Source organism: Gopherus evgoodei, chromosome 7, assembly GCF_007399415.2.
Source record: "Gopherus evgoodei ecotype Sinaloan lineage chromosome 7, rGopEvg1_v1.p, whole genome shotgun sequence".
Classification (NCBI taxonomy): domain Eukaryota; kingdom Metazoa; phylum Chordata; order Testudines; family Testudinidae; genus Gopherus; species Gopherus evgoodei.
In genome coordinates, this window is record NC_044328.1 from 81,037,223 (window position 1) to 81,062,645 (window position 25,423).

The window sequence follows — 25,423 nt, forward strand, 5'->3', positions numbered from 1 at the left end:
GCAGTTTGAGTTTGGGCTTGGGGCTGTGTGGGCGGAATTCACGGTATCCTAGCTAGTATCCAAGCACCCTGAAAGCCCAGAAGGACTCGGTGGAGGGGTCCTGACTGTGCCTGCAAGCTCTGCTGTAACATATGTTCCTGTTGTCCAATAAACCTTCTGTTTTACTGGCTGGCCGAGAGTCACTGTGGGTCCCAGGAAGAGGGGTGCAGGGCCGGACTTCCCCACACTCCGTGACAAGACAAAATGAGACGTGCTTCCAGAGCTAAACCCAACATGGGGCTGCAGAGCAGAAAGCGACTCTCCTGTAGCTGGAGAGGTCGAGGCCACTCAGGGAGGATCCCAAGTGCTATGCTGCTACGCCAGGGATTGAACCAGAAGCAGGAGCTGCTATAACTTGAGCTAGAGAGTCAGGCTCTGTAGCTGTGGCTGGAACAGACTCACCCTCTGTGAGCTGGGCAGAGCGAGTGGGACGTGGCCAGTGGGTTGTACTCTGAGCTCACAGGGGCCCTAGAGGACAGCCCAGTGACCCGTTGGGCCCAGGTTTGCTACAATTTACATGGATTTCCAAACCCGCCTCTCCCCCGTCACGGACTGGAGTGGTTACACGATAGGCAGTGTCATAAACAGATAAGTAAGAGTTAATAGAACAGAAGTACTTCATATCTCTTTTGCCTGGAAAGGGTTAACAAGATCAGTGAGCCGGCTGTCACCTGACCAGAGGACCAATCGGGGACAAGATACTTTCAAATCCTGAGGGAGGGAAGTTTGTGTGTGTGCTGTTAGTTTTTGGTTGTTGTTCACTCTGGGGGCTCAGAGGGACCAGATGTGCTACCAGGTTTCTCTCCAATCTCTCCGATACAGGCTCTTATAAGTCCAGAATAGTAAGTACTAGGTAGATAAGGCGAGTTAGGTTATGTTTGGTTTTCTTTATTTGCAAATGTGTATTTGGCTGGAAGGAGTTCAAATTTATATTTTGCTGAAAGGATTTTAATTTGTACTTGTATACTTGGGCTGGGAGGGTATTCCCAGTGTCTATAGCTGAAAGACCCTGTACCTATTCCATTTTAAATTTACAAAGATAATTTTTACTGTTTTTTCTTTCTTTAATTAAAAGCTTTTCTTGTTTAAAAACCTGACTGTTCTTTTTTTATTCTGGTGAGACCTCAGGGGACTGGGTCTGGATTCACCAGGGAATTGGTGGGGAGAAAGGAGGGAAGGGGGAGAGAGAAGCTAATTTCTCTCTGTGTTAGGATTACTGTCTCTCTCAGGGAGAGTCTGGGAGGGGGAGAGAGAAGGAGGTGGGGAAGGGGAATTTTCCTCTCTGTTTTAAGATTCAAGGAGTTTGACTCACAGTGATCTTCCAGGGTAACCCAGGAGGGGAAGCCTGGGAGAGGCAATGGTGAGGGAAAGGGGTTTACTTTCCTTGTGTTAAGATCCAGAGGGTCTGGCTCTTGGGGGTCCCCGGGCAAGGTTTTAGGGGAACCAGAGTGTAGCAGGCACTGGAATTCCTGGTTGGTGGCAGCGCTACAAGTACTAAGCTGGTAATTGAGCTTAGAGGAATTCATGCTGGTACCCCATCTTTTGGACACTAAGGTTCAGAGTGGGGAATTGTACCATGACAGGCAGGCACCCCAGTTTGACAAGGCAGAGTCACTATGTGGAAGAGGGCAGCTGGTCTTCACGTTGGGAGCCCCAGCTGCCCCCCAGGGCTGGGAGAGGGCAGCTCCCACTGGAACACCAAGGAAGCTGGGACTCCAAGGTGCAAGTAAGGGACTGGCACTGGGGCTCAAACAACTCCCCTACTGTTTGAAGTCATTAGGCCAGTGTTCATTAACAAAACCACCTCGAATAGGTTGGGTCTCAATGAGCCCAGACAGGGCATCTCCTAGAGTAACTCTGGCAGGCCTGGCTTTGCCTGCATGCTCCCAGCCTGACAGCACAGAATAGGGCAGCTCCTGCATCCCCTCTGACAATGGGATTTGCCTTGAAGTTTGCAGTGGCTTCACCCTGCCTCTGAACCAAATCCTCCCTGAGCCGCAGGTGTCGTGACTGCCTGGGCTGCGACGCAGGAGAAGCTGTGCTAACAGCTGGCCTGGCTGGAAGCAGCTCACAGGGCCATTCCAGGGTACCTGGAGGAAGCAAGAGCTGAGCGGAGATCTCCCCAGCACCTCAGGCCTGCTCTAGCACACAGCTCCATGATCAGATAAGCCTTCAGCATCTTGTGCATGGAACCTGCGTCGCTCCTGCTGGTGCTAAGCTCCCAGACGGCAGCAGCCAACTCCAGGGCCTGACTCAACTCAGCTGTGTTAAGGAGATGCTGCTTCCTGCCATGTACAACCACAGGGTCTAGATGGGCTTTATACCCCACAGCTAAACACAGCAGACAGCCACCCTAACTCAGGTTAAGTCCCCCGCTCCAGTCAACATCTCAACAGAGCTGCCCTCTCTTACATCTCTTCTCACATCAGCAGAGATCGGGGCAGCAGGAGCTGTGACAGAGCTGGATTTTCCCACTGTCTGTCCCGTTCACAGGGATCTGCCTCCCAGAGGAAGCCCCACCGTCAGTCACAGGCCTTTCCTGGTCTAACTGTGGCTGCAAAGACCTTTGGGTTCAGTTCCTCTGGCACTGCCAGGAGCCTCTCAGCTCTTCAGATCCTTGTGCATCTTGCATGAGACCTACTGCATCTGATCTGTTAGCTGAGCCTTTATACCACGCTCATCTCTGTACCATCCACATGCTCATTTCATGTATTCCTAAACCGATGCCTCTTGTGAGGTCTGCAGTGGCACCCAATCGCTCCTGACGACACAGGACCTCCCATTTGTAGTCACCTCCTCCCAGCCACAACCTATACTAACAGGCAGGGATGTCAGCGCAACAGGCCTAGTAACAGCTGTGTATAAACAAGATAATCCAACCCTTGGTGTTTTCATTTCTACCTCCCGCCCGTGGCCTGCAAGTGCAGCCTAAAATACCAGGGTGTGGCCAACGATCTTGAAATGCAGAAGGTCTGGGATGGAAATTCTAGGAGCTACAAGTTTATCCTCCACCCAGAGCACGTGCAGAGCTACGGACCACATCCCGGAGCCATGCCGAAGTGGCTGATTTTCTGCCTGCTGGGAGCCAGGATGGGTTTCACCCTGTCGAGAAGCAGCACGTTACCTGTGTACTCGGGGAAGCAGATGGTCAGGGGGCTGTGTATGATCTTCTCCTCAAAGAGGTCCTTCTTATTCAGGAAGAGGATGATGGACGTGTCTGTGAACCATTTGTTGTTACAGATGCTGTCAAACAGCTTCATGCTCTCGTGCATCCGATTCTGGCAAGACAACAAACCATAGGCACTCAGTGACCCAGACGGGACCCGGACAGAGCAAGAACTGGGTTAGGAACCAGGGAAATGGCAGGAGGAAGGGTTTTCCTAATGGTTAGGGCATGAGACTGGAATTCAAAAGACCCAGGTTCAGTTCCCTTGTCCCCCGAAACTCCGTGTGACTTTGTGAAAGTCACTTTGACCCAGATCCTCAGAGATGTTTAGGGGTCTCACTGCCACTGGAATCAGATTCCTTTATGCCATAGCTAAGTTCAGTTGAAATCAGTGGAAGTTTGGTGCCTAAATACCTTTGAGTACTGGGCCTCAGTTTCCCATCTGTACAATGGGGATAAAACTACTCCCCTGCTCATGGGTGAGTGATGGGGCCATACAAGGACATCAGACAGACTAGCATGAGTTGGGGAAGGTCTCAGGATCCAGCACAGCCAGAACCTCTGCCTTTTACACAGAAGAGATCACAGGATTTTGGGGCACGGTGTTTCAACTCTAGAGAAGTTTGGGCACCAACAGCCTCATGCATTTCCACTGTGTCCTGGATGGAACTGACTCCAACCCATTCCCACTGGAGTCTAGCTAGACCGGAGTACTCCTGTCTCCTACGTTTAGGGGCCTAGGTATCCAGGTTAACTCAGTTCTAAGAGAATTCTGAGAAGCTTTAAATGTTTTTAAGCCATAAATCTTATTGCAGAGCAGTTTTCAGAGTAGAAAGCATGTGGGGATGGTCACGGTCAGCTGGAATTCCTAGAAGCCACATGAAAGCATCAGAGGGCTAGTTTATGATATGTGCACACAGATTTAATCATCAACATCATGTGGAGCCACAGAAAGAGGAAAAAAGGAACGAGATAAGCGTGTTAGGGCATAGGAACGAAAAGGGAGGACAGTTTGGCTGTTATGCTATTGTCATATCCCAGCCTGGCACAGCAACACTGCACTGCTGGTGTCAAATTGCCAACCTTACAGAGCACTGAGATGAGACCCTTTCCAAAACGCCAGCCTTGTCCCTGTGGCGTACCGGAATTTGGGGAGAGAGAGATGATGTTAACCAAGTTACGCTCAACACGCCCACAGGACCCATGAGCTGCCCAATGCATCACTGCAATCACTAAAGACCTTGTGGAATTGTGGAATAAACCATGGCTAGAAGGCAGTGAGTAATAAACCACCGGAGCAGTTTACCAGGGGCCATGGTGGATTCTCCATCTCTGGAATTTGTCAGTCAAAACTGGCTCCTCTTGGGATTGTTTGGGGGCAGGTCTTTCGCCTGATTATCCAGCTCAGACTAGATGTACTCAATCGTCCCTTCTGGTTTTGGCAGGATCAGGTGGCTGGGAGACAAACCCATAGCTTTCTACTGCCCCAGACGAGGGCTAATGAGTCTGCTAAGATGCCCAGTTCCTGCATCCATCTAACCTACAGACACCCCTTGTTTCTGTCCCTCGCATTAGAGAGCTGGTGCAATGGTGACCAGTAAGGGTGGGAGCAGGTGGGGAGAGGATGCCAGAAAGGGACAGAAGGCACCTGGCAGGAGGAAGGAGATTGGAGTGCTGGGGAGAGGGAAGCAGAGGTGCAGGGGAAAGGCTTGGAGCCTCCTGCAGCAAACCCCCTCCCTGGTGAACATGCACAGATCTGGAGGATTGAGCTGGAGACATTCAGCCCATGGTCCCTCATGCTCATGCATTTCAGACTAGCTCCGAGCAACGCAGGGCCAGATTAGCCCCTCTCCCATCCTTACCATCTCCTCGTCCTCAGCCAGAACAAGGTCGTAGGCGCTGAGAGCCACGCAGAAGATAATGGCCGTTACACCCTCAAAGCAATGGATCCACTTCTTCCTCTCTGACCTCTGGCCGCCCACGTCAAACATCCTGCAAGCAAACAGCCAGCGTCACGGCAGCAGGGGAGCTCCCGTGCTGCCCCGACTGCTGAGCCTCAGCCTGATCAATGACCCCCCAGTCCAGAGAGGGAGAGAGCCAGCTAGGGCTGAGACTGGAAGCCACTCAGCCCTGCTACCGACTGGGTGGGACACCCTGGCAGGTCTTGTCACCTCCACGGGCCTCTGTTTCCCCAGCTGTAAGACCAATCTCCCAGAGCTGAGAGGCTCAATTAGTTAATTAGGCCCAGATTTTCAAAGGATGCTCAGCAGCTGTGATAAATGAAGGGGGGGGAGCTCCCTTTTATGGACACCCAGCCAGCCAGCCAGCTATAAAATCCCTCTTGGTAGCTGTTCTCCACTTACTTTACCTGTAAAGGGTTAAAAAGTCTGACTGCATGCATAGGTAAAAGGAAGTGAGTGGGCACCTGGCCAAAAGAGTCAATGGGAAGGCTAGAACTTTTAAAAATTGAAACAAGACTCCCCTTTTGTCTGTCTGTGGTTGTTCTTCCAGAAACGGGAGACAGAGCAGCAATGCTGTAAGAAGTTTAAGCCAGGTATCAAATCATACCTAGAAACTACTCATTTGAAACCCTAGATATGTAAGTAGATCAGGAAATGCCTAGAAAGACGCGATTAGGTTTATTTCTTTATGGCTTGTAGACTCCTCTGTGCTAACCCCAAGTGCTTTTGTTTTGTTTGTAACCTTTAAGCTGGACCTCAAGGAAGTTATTTTGATGCTTAATTATTATAAGTGGTTCTTAAAATCTAGCAATAGTCTAAGTTTTTAGATGTATTTTCTTTCGTTTGCTTTTAATAAAATTTACCTTTTTTAAGAACAAGACTGGATTTTTGTGTCCTAAGAGGTTTGTTCACATTGTTTAATTAGCTGGTAGCAACAGCTGATTTTCTTTGTTTTCTTTCTCAGCTCTTCCCCTGAGGAGGGGTGAAGGGGCTTGAGGGTACCTCACAGGGAGGAATTCCCAAGTGCGCCTTCCTGAGTTCTCAAAGGGGTTTTTTTTGCACTTGGGTGGTGGCATCATCTACCCATCCAAGGTCAGAGAAAAGCTGTAACCTTGGCAGTTTAATACCAGCATGGAGTGGCCAGTATTAATTTTTAGACTCCTTGCAGGCCCCCACCTTCTGCACTCAAAGTGCCAGAGTGGAGAATCAGCCTTAACAGCGGTTAAACACCTCTGAGGACCTGAGCCTAGGAGTCTGCAGGCTGCCTGGGGATGCTCAGGAGGACACAGTAAATATTTCTTGTTGAGAATCATTTGCTCAAGTTACTTAGAAACCCCTTTGCCATCTCCGAAGGACTAAGTGGTGCTGGCACCAGCGCAGATTAGCAGCTGCTGTTCTCTCGGCCAGGCCAATGTGCCGCTCCCTCTGCTAACTCAGCAAACTCCTGCCTCGGCTCCCAGGCACAGCAGCAAGTCGGACATGAGAATTTTAGCTGAGTTTGGGCCCTTACCACACTACAATGTCTAACCAAGTCTGTAGCCAGCTGGTGACCTGAATGGCTCTAAAGTTGGGGTTTGAGTCCTGTGCCCTCCCAGAATTCCCCCGCAAAGGACAGACAAGTTTTCCCACAACTGACACAACTGACTGGGGGGAAAATCACAGAGCATCTCAACACAGAGAATCATGGGATGTGCCCTCAGCTCACATAGGTGAGTGCAGAGACAGTGAGGATGCTAACACGGATAGGGCTCTGCAGTGGGGATGCTCGCACTCAGGCTAGGCTAACTCGGGTGCTCACATCCAGGTGCCAACCACCCAGGCTGGCTGTGTGGTGCAGACACAGGATTCTAACACTGGATACTTGGGGATAAAAATGTACCTCCACTAGGGAAAAAAAGTGTGTTCTTAATACAAGTTAGCAAACTTGTTAAAATCAAAGTGAAGACAAGTTAGCAGGTCTACTTAGCTAAATCCTAGGCTGCCCCAGTCTTTATCTCGATATGCTAATTCATGTGAAAATGACCAACTGCCTTGCCTTCACTGCAGCTTTACCTCATGTCAGCTAACCTGAGTTAAGAACAAACCCTTTTTTCCCTTGAGAAGATAAGGCCTCACAGACAAGCTATTTAAACAGCCTCCTCCCTTCCTGGGAAGTGTAAACTTCCCTTTTCCCTTCCAGCATCCATGCCTCATGGGAGTTATTACTGCAGCTTGCAGGCAAGCAGGGAATGTGCTGATGCAAGCAAGGATGGATCTCTAGGAAGATGCTGTTGACAAGCACTGGGAAGCAGAGGCTGAGGCCTCAGTAGCCTTGCACACACTCAGACAGCTATCCTAGCTGTGCAAAGGAAATGCAAGGCTCAGGAGCGAATTACACTGGTCACATGTAGTGCTGCTGAGCTAAATAGGATACGAATGCTGTGTTACAGCACAACGTGCAAGGACCGATGGTGTTAGCACCTTGCTGGTTTAGAGTGAGTGCTCTGAACGTTAACTTGCCAGGCATATGCGGAGGCACCGCTTCCCCTGGGTGTCAGTGGAGACTAGGCAGGAGATTAGGAGCTGGGAGCTCTGGAGTTTTATTCCTGGCTCTGCTGCTGAGATGCTGGGTGGCACTGGGGTAGTCACCTCGGCTTTTTGTGCCTCGGTTTCCCCATGTGTGAAATGGAGATGATCAGACTCACTCACATGACTAGGGTGTGGGATGGCTTCCGTAGTTAAGGTGCAGAAAGCATTAAGACTGCCAAGCATTGCATGTGGTCAGATAACAACAGTACTACTTCCTGTGCATGCAGCAGGCACCTGCTCACATTACCCTCAGGAACTCTGGGGGTGTTAGGCCTGGACGACACGACGAGTAACTAATGGTGTGATTTGAAATTAAATCAGTTTCAGTCTGTAATTGACTCAGGCTGTGTCTACACTCAAACTGCAAGCTGAAGCCACTCACTGCGGTGATGTGAGGGGCTCTACCACCACCGGAGTTAACCACTTCCCTAAGAGGCCACGGCTAGGGAGATGGACGAATTCTTCCTAGTGCTCTTACACCGAGGGGTAGGTCAGCTTAACTACATCTCGCAGGAGTGTGGATTTTTCCCATCCCTGAACAATGTGTAGACCTGGCCTTAAACTTAACCAATTTAAGAGAGCGTCCACACTACAGGGGTTGCACAGATTTTGCTAAATCAGTGCACAGACTGTGTGTAGAAAAGGATTAAATCATGCCACATTGGGATTAGATCAGTGCCCTGGATTCAGCTGCACTGGTCCGAGCCCCTAATGGACACAGATCAGTTTGGTTATAACAGTGCATCTTTCGGAGACAGATCAGCCATGCATCTACCTGCTCTCTAGTCACCTGCTGAGCCTCCTCAAAACAGAAAACAGGCTAGAGAAGACTTGTATTTCTGAGGTAGGAAACATGCAAAAACACTTATTAAAAACCCTTTCAGGCCTTTTTCATACGTCATTAACGCACACTCTGTGACGAAGTTGGGGATCTTTGTAGTCTTTTATATGCATAGTGTGTGCGCTCCTCAGTTTCCGTGTGCTGCATGTTTAACAAGGTGGTGGGAGAGAGTTTGTTGCTGCAGAGAACCATGTGACCTCACCTAGCAGACGGGACCCCCAGACAATGGCCTGGAGAGGGGGAACCCTAACAACTGGTGACCTGGTGACTAAGAGACCCACCCCAGCTTGGCAGTCAGCTGGTTCTGGCCAGTGGGAGGACAAAGGGCTGAGGAGAGAGGACCCCGGTTACCTGACCAACCAGTTCCACCCAGAGGGGAACAAAGGATGGAAGACAGGAGCCCCAGTGACCTGTTTACCTGGGACAGAAGACAAAGGACAGGGTAGGACTGTTGGGGCTGGATGCCAAGCTGGAAAGCTCAGGGTCTCTGGATGAAGGGGAGAGAGAGCAAGCAGAGCCCACCTGGATGCAGAGGAGACTTAGATGTACTACGCTGAGGGAGGCCAGGCCTGAGGGCCCTGAGAGTTTCCTATGCCGTGTTCAGACACTCAGTAAATCCTCCTGTTTTATGCTGGCTGAGATTCGCTCCAATCGAGAGAACAAGGTTGCATTATTCCCTCTGGGAGTGGAGGCCCTGGGGGTCCAGAGCGAGTGGACTCCCAGAGAGGGACTACGAGGAGAGACAGGCATGCTAAGGCTCAAAAAGATGTGGTTCCAGGAGGCAGAGGGCCTTAACACCCGAGAGTGGACCCTGAGAAGGGCTGTCACACTGAAGGGCCTACCAGGGAACGTACGGGGCCAAGAGTGGGCACGACCTGTGAGTCCTTAACACACTCACAAAAGGGCCAAAGTTCAATTTATCCCCTAAGCAAAATGCCTTTCACTTTCAATGGACAATGATCCATTTTGGAAATCCAGCCTTTATCTGAAGATCTCTCTCTCTCTCTCTCCAGGATAATGCAATGATTGCCAAGGAAAGGAATCTTCGCTATAGAACAGATGTAAGGAGAAGTAAATCTATCTAGGTTATTATATCTAAATAGCTTACCTTCTCCCATGTTTCTAAGCTCCTCCCACAGTTGAAAAAGAGACACCAATCATCCGATGGTGATCGCAATACCACACTGTAACTGCAGCAGCTGCAATCCTGAGTGCTCTGTGGCTTTGCTCTGCAGCAAACACTTGCTCATTTCACTTGTTAGTTACCTTAGCTTACAATGAGGTGGGTGAGGTAATAACTTTTATTGGACCAACTTCTGCTGGCGAAAGAGACAAGCTTTCGAGCTACACAGAGATAGAAGATTGGGGAGGCTGTGATTTGTGGAGTTGATATTTATAATATGTACAATATTTCCAGTGTTGCTGTTAGTGGCCCTAGGTGCGGAGAGAGGCACTTAACATGGGCTCAGAGGACTAAGTGTGCTATAGTCCAGTGGTTCTCAACCTATTTATCATTGTGGCACCCACAAACCCCATGTCCAGCATCCTCCACTCAGAGACCACTCCACAGAGTGGGGCCAGGAGCAGAGAGCCGAGTGCAGGACCCTGACCCCGGATCCTGCAGTATGTGGCTGGGCGGCAGCCAGCAGCTGGCAGTAGCTGGTTGCCCGGACCCTGCTGCATGGAGCTGGCAGCTCAGAGCCTGTGGCCTTTAGCACACAGCTGAGCTGGGCCGCAGCTGTATGCTAATGTGGTCGTATGTGGCCTGCAGGCCACAGGTTGAGAACCACTGCTGTAGTCTTTCCGGCTAGGATGAGTAGTCTATATTCCATGGACTCCATGAGCCAATCTGTGACTGCTAGCAGCAAGTACACAGCTACCTCGATATAACGCCACCCGAAATAACACGGTAAAGCAGTGCTCCGGGGGGGCAGGTATGCGCACTCCAGTGGATCAATGTAAGTTCAATATAATACGGTTTCACCTATAACGCAGTAAAATTTTTTGGCTCCCAAGGACAGCATTCTATTGAGGTAGAGGTGTATATCCAACGGCCAGTGATAGGACGCTAGATGGAGAGGGCTTTGAGTTTCTACAGAGAATTCTTTCCCAGCTGTCTAGCTCCTGAATCTTGCCCACATGCTTAGGGTCTAACTGATCGCCATATCTGGGGTTGGGAAGGAATTTTCCCCCAGGTCAGATTGGCACAGATCCCAGGGTTTTTAATCTACAGCACGAGGCATGAATCATTTGCAGGTTTAAATTAGTGTAAATGGTGGATTCTCCGTAACTTGAAATCTTTAAATGAAGGGTGGGAGAACTTTTTGACTCAAGGGCCACATCTGGGAATAGAAATTGTATGGCGGGTCGTGAATGCTCACAAAATTGGGACTGCGGTGTAGGAGGGGGAGAGTACTCTGGTTGGAGGTGTGGGCTCCAGGGTGGGGCCAAAAATGAAGAGTTCAGGGTGTGAGAGGGGGCTCTGGGCTGAGGTAGTCAGGTGCGGGGAGGTGAGAGCTCCGGCTGGGACTGTGGATGAGGAGTTTGGGGTGCAGGAGGGTGCTCTGGGCTGGAATTGAGAGGTTTGGCGGGTGGAAGGGGGATCAGGGCTGGGGCAGGGGCTCAGAGGTGCAGGCTCTGGGTGGCACTTACCTCAAGCGGCTCCTGGAAGCAGCAGCCATGTCCTCCCTCTGGCTCCTACATGGAGGCGCAGCCAGGCAGTTCTGCACACTGCCCCGTCCCGCAGGCACTGCCCCTTCAACTTTCATTGGCTGTGGTTCCTGGCCAATGGGAGCTGCAGGGGCAGGCCTTGGGACAGAGGAAGCATGCAGAGCAGAGCCTCCTGGCTGTCCCTATGCATAGGAGCCTGAGAGGGGGCCATTCTGCTGCTTCCAGGAGCCACGTGGAGCGGCCCACAACCCTGCACGCCAGCTAGAGTGCCGGAGTGTGGCAAGCCGTAGACCCCACTCCCCAGCGGGAGCTTGAAGGTCAGCTTAAAACAACTGGTGGGACGGATCCAGGCCGTAGTTTGCCCACCCCTGCTTTAAATCATGATTTGAGGACATCAGTAACTCAGCCAGGGATTAGGGGTCTATTACAGGAGCAGGCAGGTGAGATTCTGTGGCTTGCAATTCACAGGAGGTCAGACTAGATGAACATGATGGCCCCTTCCCACCATTTGTCTTATGGAATAAGAGAGGCCTGAATCAGGAACCCCAGGAGGCCACTTCCTTCCTATGCCCACTTAGGAGACTTGAGCCTCCCTACGCAATCGCAGACCCTCCAATGAGTAGAACCCTGCACGGATACACAAATTATATCCGCAGATGTGGGTATCTGCACCCGCAGGTATAAATTGTGTATCTATGCAGGGCTCTACCAGTGGGACAGGAAATACATCGCTACCTCTGCTGTCTGAAGCAGGAGCCAAGACAGGCTCCAAATCCAGCCCTTTTCCTGGTGCTTGGATTTCATAGTAACTCTAAGCAACAGCACCGACACCTCTGCCCAAGCTTCGTCCCTGAAAGTGGCTGTCCCTCGTGTTTTCCTCCAGGCCCTCCTCTGGCCCAGCTTCCCGTGCCCTAAAGACACTCCCCCACTCTCTCTAGCTGGAGGCACCTCCCGGCATGACTCAGCTGGAGCCACCCATGGCTTTGGCACCCCAGCCGCATGTGACCCAGCAGAAAAGCACGGCGTTCCTACACAGCGCTGAGTAGCTGATGCCCAGTTACTAGGCATGCAAGAGCCAGCGCTTGGGTATAAACAGGGAGAACGGACAGTGTCTTCTACCAGAGCCACAAATGAGCTCTCTTCCCAACCCCAGCACACACCCTCCCCTTCTCGCAGCCCAGGCCATGGAAAGTACCAAATTGGCACAGTTGTCGGGTGCTGGATTAAACATGAAATCAATCTCACCAGGATGGGGTTGCGTCCCCACTCCGCTCCACAGGGCTCCTCATTACTGAGGTATGCTGTCAGCGCAGGACATGAACCAGCTCAGGATGAGCTCTGCCTTGCCAACATCAGCTGACGTGACCCTGCTCAGCAAAGGCAGGAGGGCTCCCGAGCCTAGCGAGGACTGAGGCAAGCATGTGATTTTCATTTAGGTCAGAAACCCGGGATTTAATTTGTTTGATGCCCTTTATGACTTTCCCTCAATGGCTTCGCATTAGAGCCTCAAAGGCATGTAAAAACACAGGCGTTTGCACACAAGAGAGTTCAAAACCTGTAGCAATTACGAGGGCACAGGAGACAGAATCCCTTCTGGCCAGGAAGAAATTATAGCCAGGTATTTTTTAACTCAATGTTCTTAAACTTCATAAACTCTCAAAAGTTTAAACTCTTAAACTCTCAAAGCCACCACCATGCCACACAGATTGAGCTCCTTCATATTGGGCAACCTTAGTTCACCTGCCCCATGCTGTTTTTTGGAGGCGGAACATCTGGTTTACTTTCTTGACTGTACACCATTTCCCCTCTTAGAACTCCACCTGCTCATCAAAGGCTGGTCCATGACCAGCAATGATGTCTTTGCACATAGGACTCAAGATGGGTGACTAATTCTCACTAATAAGACAAGGTGGATGAGGTAATGTCTTCAGCTGAACCCCATTTTGCTGGTGAAAGAGACAAGCTTCCAAGCTACACAGAGCTCTTCAGCTGTGAGACAGGTACTCAGTGTCACAGCTACAGACAAACCCAGGGCAACCTCGGGCAAGTCATTTGGACTCTCTCTACCTCAGTGGAACAAGGGGTGGCACTTCCCCATCCAACAGGTGTCTCAGGAGGGGAAACACTTTACAGAGCATGAGGCATTCAGATACTATGGTATGGGGAGCTATAAGCCCCAGCTAGATACCAAATGGCAAGCCTAGTCTGGGCGTGATGTGAACAAAGAGGGTGCATGATCCTTTCCAGCTATGTTCACGTGATGAACTACAGTAGTCCCAGCCAAAGGTGGCTTCCCTGACTGCATTGTGCTGTCAGGCTGAGCGTGCCCAGATGGCAGTGAGCTGGTTTTGTAGCAGCACGGTCCAGGAGTACATAGGCATCAGCTGGAAACTTGCTACGCTCAGCACCTGGTAGGTTTGATGGGTCACATTCTTAGTGCCAACATGTGCATTCAGCATGTTCTCTTCCCACTCCATGTGCAGTACTATTTGGGGGCTGGAATTTGGAAAGCACAATTTTATCGTGCACAGGGAGTGGGAGGCTGGGCTGAAGCCTGGAGAGATCACAGGAATAGGCCAGCCTCTGAAGAAACGGATCCATCTCCGGAGCTTCTTGACTGATTACAGAGTTTTATTCCAGTGGCAAGTTTAGTTTTCCTGCAGGTTTCAGAGACCTGTGAGTGCCTCTGTGGTGTGCTGAAGTAAAGCTGGGCCACTTCAAACAACAGGAGTCAGTGCATAGCCATCTGGCCCCCAAAACTTCCAGTCTCGTTGCAGTACTAGTGAAGAGCTAAGATAATCACCCTCAACCCTGCTGTCATGCTGGCAACTGCATCCCTCCCTCCCAGTTAATGCACACATAGCGCTAGGGGGATTAGCTGCACTGCAGCCTCTTGGAATGGGAAGAAATTTGGCTAGGGGAGCTACAAATTTAAAAGCTGAATGATACAGTATAAACAGGTGGGAAGCCAATGCTTATTTCTACCTGTATCCTGTGGGTCAGTTTGGTCCTTGTGAAAGCAAAGAGAGTAAGTGCACTGTATAGACATGCTCCCCCACCCCTTTGCCAATGCCCTGCTCCGCCAAAGCTTCCCATTCCTGACCTGCAGCCCCTCAGCTATTCCAGCTCTGAAAAGACAGCTGTGCTAACTTCTAGGAAGATTCTGCAATGCGCGGCCTAGGCTGAGACCAAACAGATTTCCACTCATTTGCCTACGAGACACCACGCACCAGGGTACAGCATGCTCATTCTCCCTTAGAACAAACAGAGACAGACATTTAGGAGGGCAGAATAGTTCAGTGCGTTTCCACTATGCTAATTCTTCTCCTACACGCCAGTGACACTAACACACGGCTAGCTACGCTGTCCTTCTCTAGCACTGTTAATCTGAGGATCTCAAAGTACTCTAAACAGGGAATTAAATCTTGACCCTGCCCACCAGGTATTATTCCCAATTTACACATGGGGAAATTGAGGCACGGAGGGGTGAAGTGACCTGCCAAGGTCACCTAGTAGGCTAGTGGCAGAGCCCAGGATAAAAGCCGGGTACCAGCTGCAGCCCAGGCCCAGCTCTGAGGTGGTCAGTGGAGTGCAGCTGTTTATTCCAAGAATTAGTTTGGTCGGGGGTCACCTGAGCCACATCCTCATGCTGAGCCTGGCCTCCCCCACACCAGCACAGCAGGAGCATTGACTAGCTAATCCAACAGATGCCCAAGTTACACGACAGGAGCTGGAGATGGAGACAGGGCTTGGTTCTGATCTTAACTGCACCACTGTGGCTACGGCAACATTACAAGCTCTCTCCCTGGGAGAGGCATCAACACGTCTCCTCACTTTCCAGCCTGGCTACCAGCTGCAACGGGACATGAATGGAGGGGACGTCCTCACAGGCCAGCTGAACTCAGTGAGAGTCAGTGTTGCTGAGTTGAGCTTAGCTCCTAGCAGGTCAGATGTTAGGCTGGACAAGGATTCAGCCTCAGACATGTTCAGACGGTGCGGTCCAAACTGTTGGCGCCTATGGTGTGTCTACAATAGCACACTAAGCCTGGGTTTGAGGGACCCGGGCTTTTGCACTCAGTGTTTCCAAGCCCGTGCTCAGGTGTCCACAGTGCATTGTGCTAACGCATCCACGCTGCACTACGTGGCCCTTCTGACTCAGGGCTGCAGCTTGAGCCATGTCCACACTGCAAAATGATGGGACTTGGGCTCTGATCCACCTCCTAAGCAGGGTCAGACTGAGACCTGATGTGTATGTGCCTGGAAGGGAGGCTTGGACTCAAATCCAAGTTGGAGCCTGGGCTTAGTGTGCAGTGTAGACGTATCCTTGCAGATAGCCTGCCCCTACCTTTGGCAGGAAGCTAATTAAAGCTGTTTTCCATCTCAGGCCTGACCCCTGTAAGGACTGCAAATCCCAGCATGCAACAGTCCACATTGGCCCAAGTCCACAAGGATCAAGATAGGGAGCCGCATGCTCAGACCTGGAGGCTGCATCTCCTTCTTAAAAACCAAGGCATTTGCAGGTGCATCACGCTGAGAATTGTTTTGCTGGCAGGACAGGCTCCCGTCTCCCTAGGGAAAGCTAAGGCTGAACGGAATGAGCCCAAGTGACACCAGGAGAGGTGAAATGAAGGGGCCAGCATGTCCTGAAGCTCCCACTTACTTGAAATGCAGGTCCTTAAACGTGAAGTGAGTCTCTACAATGCCCGTGGTCTTCACCCTGGTCCTCAGCACATCCTGCTGGGTTGGAATGTAATCCCCTCTGGCTATCCTCTCCAGGTCATTCAGGTAGCTGCAGAGAGAACACAAAGAAAGCTGCGTCAGCAAGGCAAGCCAAGGGATGTGGCTTGGTGCAGTCTCAAGGTTCTGCCCTCCTGGCTATTACACAGACTGGGTGCTTTCGGGGAAAACAGGAAACTGGGCCACACCGCAGTGTTGGTTCCAGAGGGACTCAGACCCTCTGGCATGGCAGGACAATGGGAATAAAGCTGCCCAGGGAACATGTCCATGTTTGTTAAATAAATAAAGTCTCCTTCACACCTATCTCCTGGCCAGTTAGTAGGGGAAAAAGGCCAGCAGAGATTCCAGCAAGCTGGAGCCATTTCCTAGTGTGAGCATGGAGCCCCAGCCCAAACAGAAACACACTGCAGGTGGGGAATCATGTGAGAAACGGACCCCAGCTGCACTTCATCTTCCATATGGAGCCATGGCCCATGGAAACTACATAGAATCATAGATGATATGGGTTGGAAGAGACCTCAGGAGGCCATCTGTCCAACCCCCTGCTCAAAGGAGGACCAACACCAACTAAATCATCCTAGCCAGGGCTTTGTCAAGCCGGGCATCAAAAACCTCTAAGGATGGAGATTCCACCATCTCCCTAGGTAACCCATTCCAGTGCTTCATCACCCACCTAGTGAAATAGTGTTTCCTAATATCCAACCTAGACCTCCACCACTGCAACTTGAGACCATTACTCCTTGTTCTGTCATCTGCACCACTGAACAGCCGAGCTCCATCCTCTTTGGAACCCCCCTTCAGGTAGTTGAAAGCAGCTATCAAATCCTTCCTCATTCTTCTCTTCCTGCAGACTAACAAGCCCAGTTCCCTCAGCCTCTCCTCATAAGTCATGTGCTCCAGCCCTCTCATCATTTTCGTTGCCCTCCACTGGACTCTCGCCAATTTGTCCACATCCTTTCTATAGGGGGTGGCCCAAAACTGGACACAATATTCCAGATGTGGCCTCACCAGTGCCAAACAGAGGGGAACAATCACTTCCCTCGATCTGCTGGCAATGCTCCTATTAATGCAGCACAATATGCCATTAGCCTTCTTGGCAATGCTGACTCATATCCAGGTTCTTGTCCACTGTAATCCCCAGGTCCTTTTCTACAGAACTGCTGCTTAGCCAGTCAGTCCCCAGCCTGTAGCATGTCCCGGCATTCAGTGTAGCAGGCTCCTCAATCAAGGTGGAACACTGCATGCTGGGATGTGTAGTCCAGGCAGGCTGGGGGCTGCATGTATAGGCTGAACTTTGGCTCTTCCTGCATTTTTACTCAGTACTTTCACTAGTGGGAGTCATTTGCACTAGCTAAAAATTTTGCTCCTCATTGAAACCCGTCAGAGGCCTTCTGAGCTATTGAAATAGTGAGGATGGTACAATCAAACCAAGGGCCAGGGCTGCATCATTCAGAAAATATGCCCCATAAGGGTGGGGGTTTTGTGCCACATTACTGTGTTATGCTGTTCTGCAGCATATATCTGCCACCCTTGTCAATTTCCTTGCTCCCAGCTGGGTAAACTATGGTGCCTGGGTATAACTGGAGCTTTTCTGGGGAAGCAGATCCTGTCTCGTGCTCAAAGCAGTACTGTTTTCCCCCACCCCATTCTGAGCTAATCACAGCTACGGAGCTGCATTGATACGGTGCTGCTCTCAGGAAAAAAATGAGAAAGGAAAGTATTCATCACTATGGCAACAAACCACACAGAGAGCGGAAACAATTGATGGCTGTGCGCCATTTATAGTCAAAAACACAAACCCCTCCATCCTGGGAGGAAGAGGGAGGTGCCGGGGTAGGGGAGGAGATGGGGCGGCAGTGATGCAGTCCAGGCAGAAATACCCTGATGGGGCAACTCTGCTTCCATTGTCAGCTGGGGATGATCAGCAAATGCTCCCTACCCCTTCTGCCTCTAGCACGCAGCCCTCACTGGTGGGCCCTGGGATGGAGTTCACAGGGCCTTCACTGCATACAGCACATTTGGGCAGGGGCCTGTTGGAGGACCCGGGAGAAGGACTGACAAGAGGCAAAGAGCGGCTTCCCCCAAAACACCAAAAGCGTGACGATCCTTTACCGTTCCTGGCGTGATTCAAACCCCCCCCCCCCCCCGGATTAAGTCCTTAACTAAGCATAATCCCCACCCCCCAGCAATAGAGATGTGGGGTGCTGAATCCACATGTCCTGGCAAGTCCTGCATCTAGGCTGCTCAGATCAAGGCAGAGCATTCCATGCTGGGGCCTACAGCCCCCCCAGGCTGCACCTCTGGGGATACCTACACCACAATGAGAGGTGTGGCTGCAGCATATGTCAACAGACCCATGCTAGCGCTGATCTAGCTAGAGCAGTGGTTCTCAAACTTTTTTTTTGGCGGACCAGCTGAAAATTGCTGAGGATCTTGGCAGACCACTTAATGATCTTTCCAAATGTTGTTTGTACCATTAGCTAACTGTTGTAAAGTGCTTTGGATAAAAGCACTATAAAAAAACCTTAATAAACTTCTTTTTGTTCTACAAATAAAAGCACACAAAAGACGGTTACTCACCTTTGTAACTGTTGTTCTTCGAGATGTGTTGCTCATATCCATTCCAGTTAGGTGTGCGCGCGCCGCGTGCACGCTCGTAGGAGACTTTTACCCTAGCAACACTCGGTGGGCCAGCAGGTCGCTCCCTGGAGTGGTGCCGGCATGGCGCCTGATATATACCCCTGCTGACCCGCCCGCTCCTCAGTTCCTTCTTGCCGGCTACTCCAACAGTGTGGAAGGAGGGCGGGTGTGGAATGGATATGAGCAACACATCTCGAAGAACAACAGTTACAAAGGTGAGTAACTGTCTTTTCTTCTTCGAGTGCTTGCTCATATCCATTCCAGTTAGGTGATTCCCAAGCCTTACCTAGGCGGTGGGGTCGGAGTGAGACGTTGCAGCCTGCAAAACCGCTGCGCCAAAAGCGGCATCGTCTCTAGCTTGCTGTACCAGCGCATAGTGTGATGCGAAGGTGTGCACAGAAGACCATGTGGCCGCACGGCAGATTTCCTGTATGGGGACATGAGCCAAAAATGCGGCCAAGGAAGCCTGAGCCCTGGTAGAATGGGCGGTCAGGGGTCCCGTTGGCACACTGGCCAAGTCGTAACATGTCCTGATGCAGGACGTGACCCAGGATGCGATACGCTGGGAGGAGATTGCCGTGCCTCTCATGCGTTCTGCTACTGCCACAAACAATTGTGGTGAACGCCGGAAGATTTTTGTTCTCTCAATGTAGAACGCGAGAGCTCTTCGGACGTCCAAGGAGTAGAGCTGTTGCTCTCTTCGGGATGAATGCGGCTTTGTGTAAAAGACTGGCAGAAAGACATCTTGGTTAATATGGAAGGCGGAAACGACCTTAGGGAGGAACGCCGGGTGCGGTCGCAGCTGTACCTTGTCCTTATGGAACACCGTGTACGGAGGGGTCCACGGTCAGAGCCCGAAGCTCCGAGACTCGCCGGGCCGATGTAATAGCGACTAGGAAGGCCACCTTCCAGGATAGGTACAGCAGCGAGCATGTGGCTAAGGGCTCGAAGGGGGGCGCCATGAGCCTGGTTAGAACCAGGTTCAGGTCCCAAGTAGGGGTAGGCCGTTTGACCTGGGGATAGAGCCGCTCCAGGCCCTTGATGAATCTTGACACCATTGGGTGAGAAAAGACGGACTTGCCAGGCTCGCCTGGGTGGAAGGTGGATATAGCCGCGAGGTAGACGCGTAGGGAGGAGATCGCCAAGCCGTGCTGCTTGAGAGACCACACGTAGTCCAAGATGGTGGGGACTAGTACGGCGAGTGGATCGTGGCTGTGCTGACTACACCAGCAGCAGAAGCGTTTCCATTTCGCTAGGTAGGTTGAACGCGTGGAAGGCTTCCTGCTGCCCAACAACACTTGTTGTACTGCATCGGAACAGCGCAACTCGGATTGGCTTAACCAGCCAGGAGCCATGCAGACAGATGGAGGGACTGTAGATCCGGATGGCGCATCCTGCCGAAGTCCTGCGTGATCAGGTCCGGCCAAAGAGGTAGGGCAATCGGATTCGCCAGGGACAGATCGAGCAGCATGGTGTACCTAGGCTGCCGCGGCCACGCCGGAGTGATCAGGATGAGGCGGGCCTTGTCTCTCCGGACCTTGATCAGGACTCGATGGACAAGAGGGAAGGGTGGGAAGGCGTAGCAAAGGCGACCCGTCCACGGTATGAGAAACGCGTCCGACAGGGAGCCCGGGGAGCGACCCTGCAGAGAGCAGAACACCTGGCATTTCCTGTTTGATCTGGAGGCGAACAGGTCTATCTGGGGAAACCCCCACCTCTGGAAAATGACACAGAGGACGTCCGGATGGATGGACCATTCGTGGGACAGGAAGGATCTGCTCAGGTGATCCGCCAGGGTGTTCCGCACTCCCGGGAGAAAGGAGGTCACTAGATGAATAGAGTGGGTTATGCAAAAGTCCCACAGACGTATTGCTTCCTGACACAGCGGGGAGGACCGGGTCCCGCCCTGCTTGTTGATGTAATACATGGCCAGTGTGTTGTCCGTGAATACCGCAACACAACGACCGTGCAAATGGCGTTGGAATGTCTGGCATGCTAGGCGAACGGCCCGTAGCTCCCGCACATTGATGTGAAGAGTCAACTCTCTCTGTGACCACAGGCCCTGTGTATGCAGGGTCCCCAGGTGTGCCCCCCAGCCCAGCGATGATGCGTCCGTTGTCAGGGACGCTGATGGCTGTGGGGCGTGAAACGGTAGGCCCGCACACACTTGGGAGGGCATTGTCCACCAGCCTAGGGAGCCTAGAACATTCGGTGGAATCGTTACGATTGTGTCTATGGCATCCCTGAGTGGTCGATAGACCGACGCGAGCCAGGTCTGCAACGAGCACATGCGGAGTCTTGCGTGTCTGGTGACGAAGGTGCATGCGGCCATGTGCCCCAGGAGAGCGAGGCACGTTCGAGCAGATGTGGTCGGGAAGGCCCGCAGGCTTGTGACCATGGACACTATGGCTTGGAATCGGTGCCGGGGGAGGCTGGCCGTCGCGAGGTTGGAGTCCAGCACTGCCCCTATGAATTCTATTCTCCGCGTAGGTACCAGAGTGGACTTGTCCGGATTGATGGTCAGGCCTAGGCTCGCAAACAGCTCCGTGATGATGGTGATGTGTCTGGTCACCTGCTCTTCCGACGTGCCTCGGATGAGCCAGTCGTTGAGGTAAGGGAAGACATGGATACGACGACGTCGCAGGGCAGCAGCGACGACCGCCATACATACCGCCAAGGAGAGCCCAAAGGGGAGGACCGTGAACTGGTAGTGGTCCTGATTCACCAGAAAGCGGAGATACCGTCTGTGCGGGGGGAAGATCGCAATGTGGAAGTACGCATCCTTCATGTCGAGAGCGGCGTACCAAACTCTGGAATCCAGGGAAGGAATGATGGTTCCTAATGTTACCATGCAGAACTTGAACTTTTTGATGAATTTGTTCAGGCCTCGCAGGTCCAGGATGGGTCGTAGGCCCCCTTTTGACTTGGGGATTAAGAAGTACCGGGAATAAAACCCCTTGCCCCTTAGCTCCCTTGGCACCTCCTCTATAGCCCCAATGGACAGGAGCTTGTGAACCTCCTGGACGATAAGTGGCTCGTGAGAGGGGTCCCTGAAGAGGGACGAGGAGGGAGGATGGGAGAGGGGTGGAGAAACAAACTGAAGATGGTAACCAAACTGCACCGTGCTCAGGACCCAACGATCCGAAGTCAGCTGGGACCAGGATGGTAGGAAGTGGCGGAGGCGGTTGAGGAAATGGAGTGGATCCAGAGAGGGGATTGGTACGCTGCTCTTGGGTGCACCTTCAAAAGTTCGCCTTGGGTCCCTGCGGTGGCTTTTCGGACCCGGAAGTGTTACCCCTTTGAGGACCTGACTGTCGTCTGCGATTTGGCCGGCCTCGCCTCCGGTTGAAGTCTTGTCTGGGGCGAGGCGGGGGGTAAGTGCGCTGATGGTAGGGGCGGAATGGCCTTCTCTGAGTCTGGGGCGTGTGCATTCCCAGAGAACGCATGATGACCCGGTTATCCTTTAGGCTCTGTAGCCTGGGATCCGTCTTTTCAGAGAAGAGGCCCTGCTGGTCGAATTGCAGGTCCTGGATCGTGTATTGCAGCTCCGGCGGTAGTCCGGAAGACTGCAGCCACGATATACGGCGCATGGCTACGCCCGACGCCAGAGTCCTCACTGCTGAATCTGCGGCATCTAAGGACGCCTGTAGCGAGGTTCTGGCGACCCTCCTGCCCTCTTCCAGGAGAGATGAAAATTCCTGTCATGAGTCCTGAGGGAGCAGCTCTGCAAATTTGCCGACAGCCTCCCAGGTGTTGTGGCTGTAACGGCTCAGGAGGGCCTGCTGGTTCGCCACACGGAGCTGAAGGCCTCCAGCAGAATAAATTTTACGTCCCAGCAAGTCCATGTGCCTGGCTTCCCTGGATTTTGGAGCAGGAGCCTGTTGGCCGTGGCGTTCCCGGTCATTGACTGACTGTACCACCAAGGAGCAGGGTGTACGTAGAGGTACTCATACCCCTTGGATGGTACCATATACTTCCTTTCCACGCCGCGGGCAGTGGGTGGAATGGAGGCCGGAGACTGCCAGATGGTGTCTGCCTTTGCCTGGATCGACTTAATGGAGGGGAGGGCTACCCTGGTCGGTGCCTCCGTTGAGAGGATGCTTACTACCGGGTCCTCTACTTCCGGGACTTCCTCTACAGGAAGGTTTATGTTTTGGGCCACTCGCCTCAACAGGTCCTGATGTGCCCGGAGATCGATCGGCGGGGGCCCTGATGAAGACGTGCCCGCTACCGCCTCATCCGGGGACGAAGACGAAGACACCCCAGGGAGAAGCGGTTCTTGCACTGAAGCCTCGTCCAGAGGGGCCTCCGTTTCCCGGGAATCCTGCTGCCCCATGGTATCCGTGGGGTCTTCCTCCGTACCTGAGGGGGGGGGCCGACTGATTGTGGTCTCTGGTGCACGACGCTCCGATGGGTTGGAGCGAGCTTGTCCCAAAGGTTCGCCCTGGGCTTGGTGGTATGCCCAGGGCGTCCAAAAGGACCATTGAGGTGGACCCTGGTCCGTGCGGGCGTGCACATCTGAACCCCCGTAAGAGGCGCTGTCCATATGGGACGAAGCAGACGAGTGCCTCGAAGGCCAGGGAGGAGCCGCCGATGACTGTGGCAGGCCTCTGCGCATCCCGACGTCGCTGCGCGGTGCCGGTGAACGGTACCGGGAGTCATGGCGGTACCGTGATCTAGATCGGGACCTGCTACCGGCTCGGTGCCGGGAGGTCGACCGGTGCCGTCCACTGCCGTGCCGGGATCGGCTGCGGTATGAATGTCGGTGCCGCGATCTACACTGGTGCCGAGAGTAGTACAACGGCGACCGGGATCTCGAACGGTGCCGCGAGTACGACCGGTGTCGCAGGTAGCGGTCCCGGGACTGCGAGTGGCGTCTAGATCTCGAGCGGCGACACTGTTAGTGGTCCCTCGATTTAGATCGGGACCGCTGCTCGGTAGTGCCTGGCGAATGCGGCCGTACCATGGCGGGCTTGCCCAGCGATTGTATAACCTGCACTGGCGGTGCCGGGGGTTGGGGCAGCTCGGGCTCTGTCAATGCGATGATGTCACATGCTGCTGAGAAGGTCTCCGGCGTGGAGGGCGCGACGAGCTCGACCCCTGTCCTCACCGGGGAGCTGAATGGCACCGGACTCAACGGTCTCTGAGGGGCCGGAGTCGACGGTGCGGTGATGCTCGGTGCCGCGGCAGATGACGGTGCCGGGCGGTCAGATTTCGAGGCACGCTCTGACTGTGGTGCAGTTGCAGGCACCGCAGGAGCCCTGTGCTTTTTGCTCCTCGGGGAGAGGGAGCGGTGCCGGCTAGGGTGCCGGGCCGGTGCCGAGCGGGAAGTTGGAGCCCTGGCTGGCGCCGGGCGGTCCGGAGCGGAGGCGACACTTGGTCCCGGTGCCGGAGTCGGTGCTGACGGTGGGGGAGTCAGCGCTGCCTCCATCAGGATCTGCTTCAGGCGACTGTCCCGCTCCTTCTTAGTTCGGGGCTTGAACGCCTTGCAGATCCGACACTTGTCCACAAGGTGGGACTCGCCTAGGCACCTCAGACAGGAGTCGTGCGGGTCTCCTGTTGGCATCGGCCGATGACAGGCCGCACAAGGCTTAAAGCCGGGTGAACCGGGCATGGGCCCTGGCACCGCGGGGAGGAAAAAGGGGCGAACCCCCGATCCTCAGTATAACTATTTACAACTATACTTACTTAACTTTATAACTACAACTAACACTATAATAACTGAACTATATACACTAGACTACAGAAGAGTGAAACGCTAGGGAGGTGGAGAACGGCTAGGCGTGCTCCACAGTTCCAACGACCGACACGGGCGGTAAGAAGGAACTGAGGAGTGGGCGGGCCAGCAGGGGTATATATCAGGCGCCATGCCGGCGCCACTCCAGGGGGCGACCTGCTGGCCCACCGAGTGTTGCTAGGGTAAAAAGTCTCCGACGAGCGTGCACGCGGCACGTGCACACCTAACTGGAATGGATATGAGTAAGCACTCGAAGAAGAACTTGTATTTTAATGTCAGTAGGGGATGTGCCTTCTCTCCCCTGCCACGGCAGCCCCAAGCTGGGGCTGGGAAGGAGGGCCGTCTCTCTCCGGCAGCTGCAGCCCTGGAGCTGGGGAAAGTCATCTCTTTCTCTGGCCCCCACAGCCCTACACATCCCAAATTCCACCCATCCCCTCTTCTCACCCCACTGCTCCCTCCCATCTACCACCTATTCCCCCCAAGGTCACTACCTCACCTTACATGTGCATCTTCTCCAGGGTCCAGGCACCTAATTAGTGGAGCCACGCCTGCATGGGTGGCTTTTCATTCTCTCACGTGCAGCCACGCAGGTGTGTACCTTAGCGGGAACTATCCATGGACCCCCTGAATGGAGACTAGACCTCTGAGCTAGAGCAAAGCTAGCTCGAGTAACAATAGTAGTGAAAGGCAGGGGCCACTCAAGGATGTAGAGGGGTTTGGGTGGGCGAGGCGAGCCCACACAGCTGTAGCCTCACTGTTACTGTTACTTGTGCTGGCTAGATCAAAGCTAGCGTGGGCATGTCTACATGTGCTGCAATCTCACCATCCAACTGCAGTGCAGACAAACCCTCTGAATTACAGGAAAAGACGGTTACTCACCTTTGTAACTGTTGTTCTTCGAGATGTGTTGCTCACATCCATTCCAGTTAGGTGTGCGCGCCGCGCGTGCACGTTCGTCGGAAACTTTTTACCCTAGCAACTCCAGTGGGCCGGCAGGTCGCCCCCTGGAGTGGCGCCGCCATGGCGCCCAATATATAACCCTGCCGGCCCGCCCGCTCCTCAGT

General features: G+C 52.9%; 1 protein-coding gene across 1 annotated transcript in view; it reads right to left on the reverse strand.

Annotated features, from left to right (window-relative positions):
• GNAI2 (G protein subunit alpha i2) overlaps nucleotides 1–25,423 on the reverse strand; it is a 223,662-nt gene that overhangs the window by 9,457 nt on the left and 188,782 nt on the right. The window contains exons 5-7 of the mRNA XM_030568270.1: nucleotides 15,906–16,034; nucleotides 5,068–5,197; nucleotides 3,164–3,317 (exon numbers count right to left, since the gene is read on the reverse strand). Of these exons, the coding sequence (XP_030424130.1) occupies nucleotides 3,164–3,317; nucleotides 5,068–5,197; nucleotides 15,906–16,034 (413 nt within the window). The remainder of the gene's footprint in view (nucleotides 1–3,163; nucleotides 3,318–5,067; nucleotides 5,198–15,905; nucleotides 16,035–25,423) is intronic.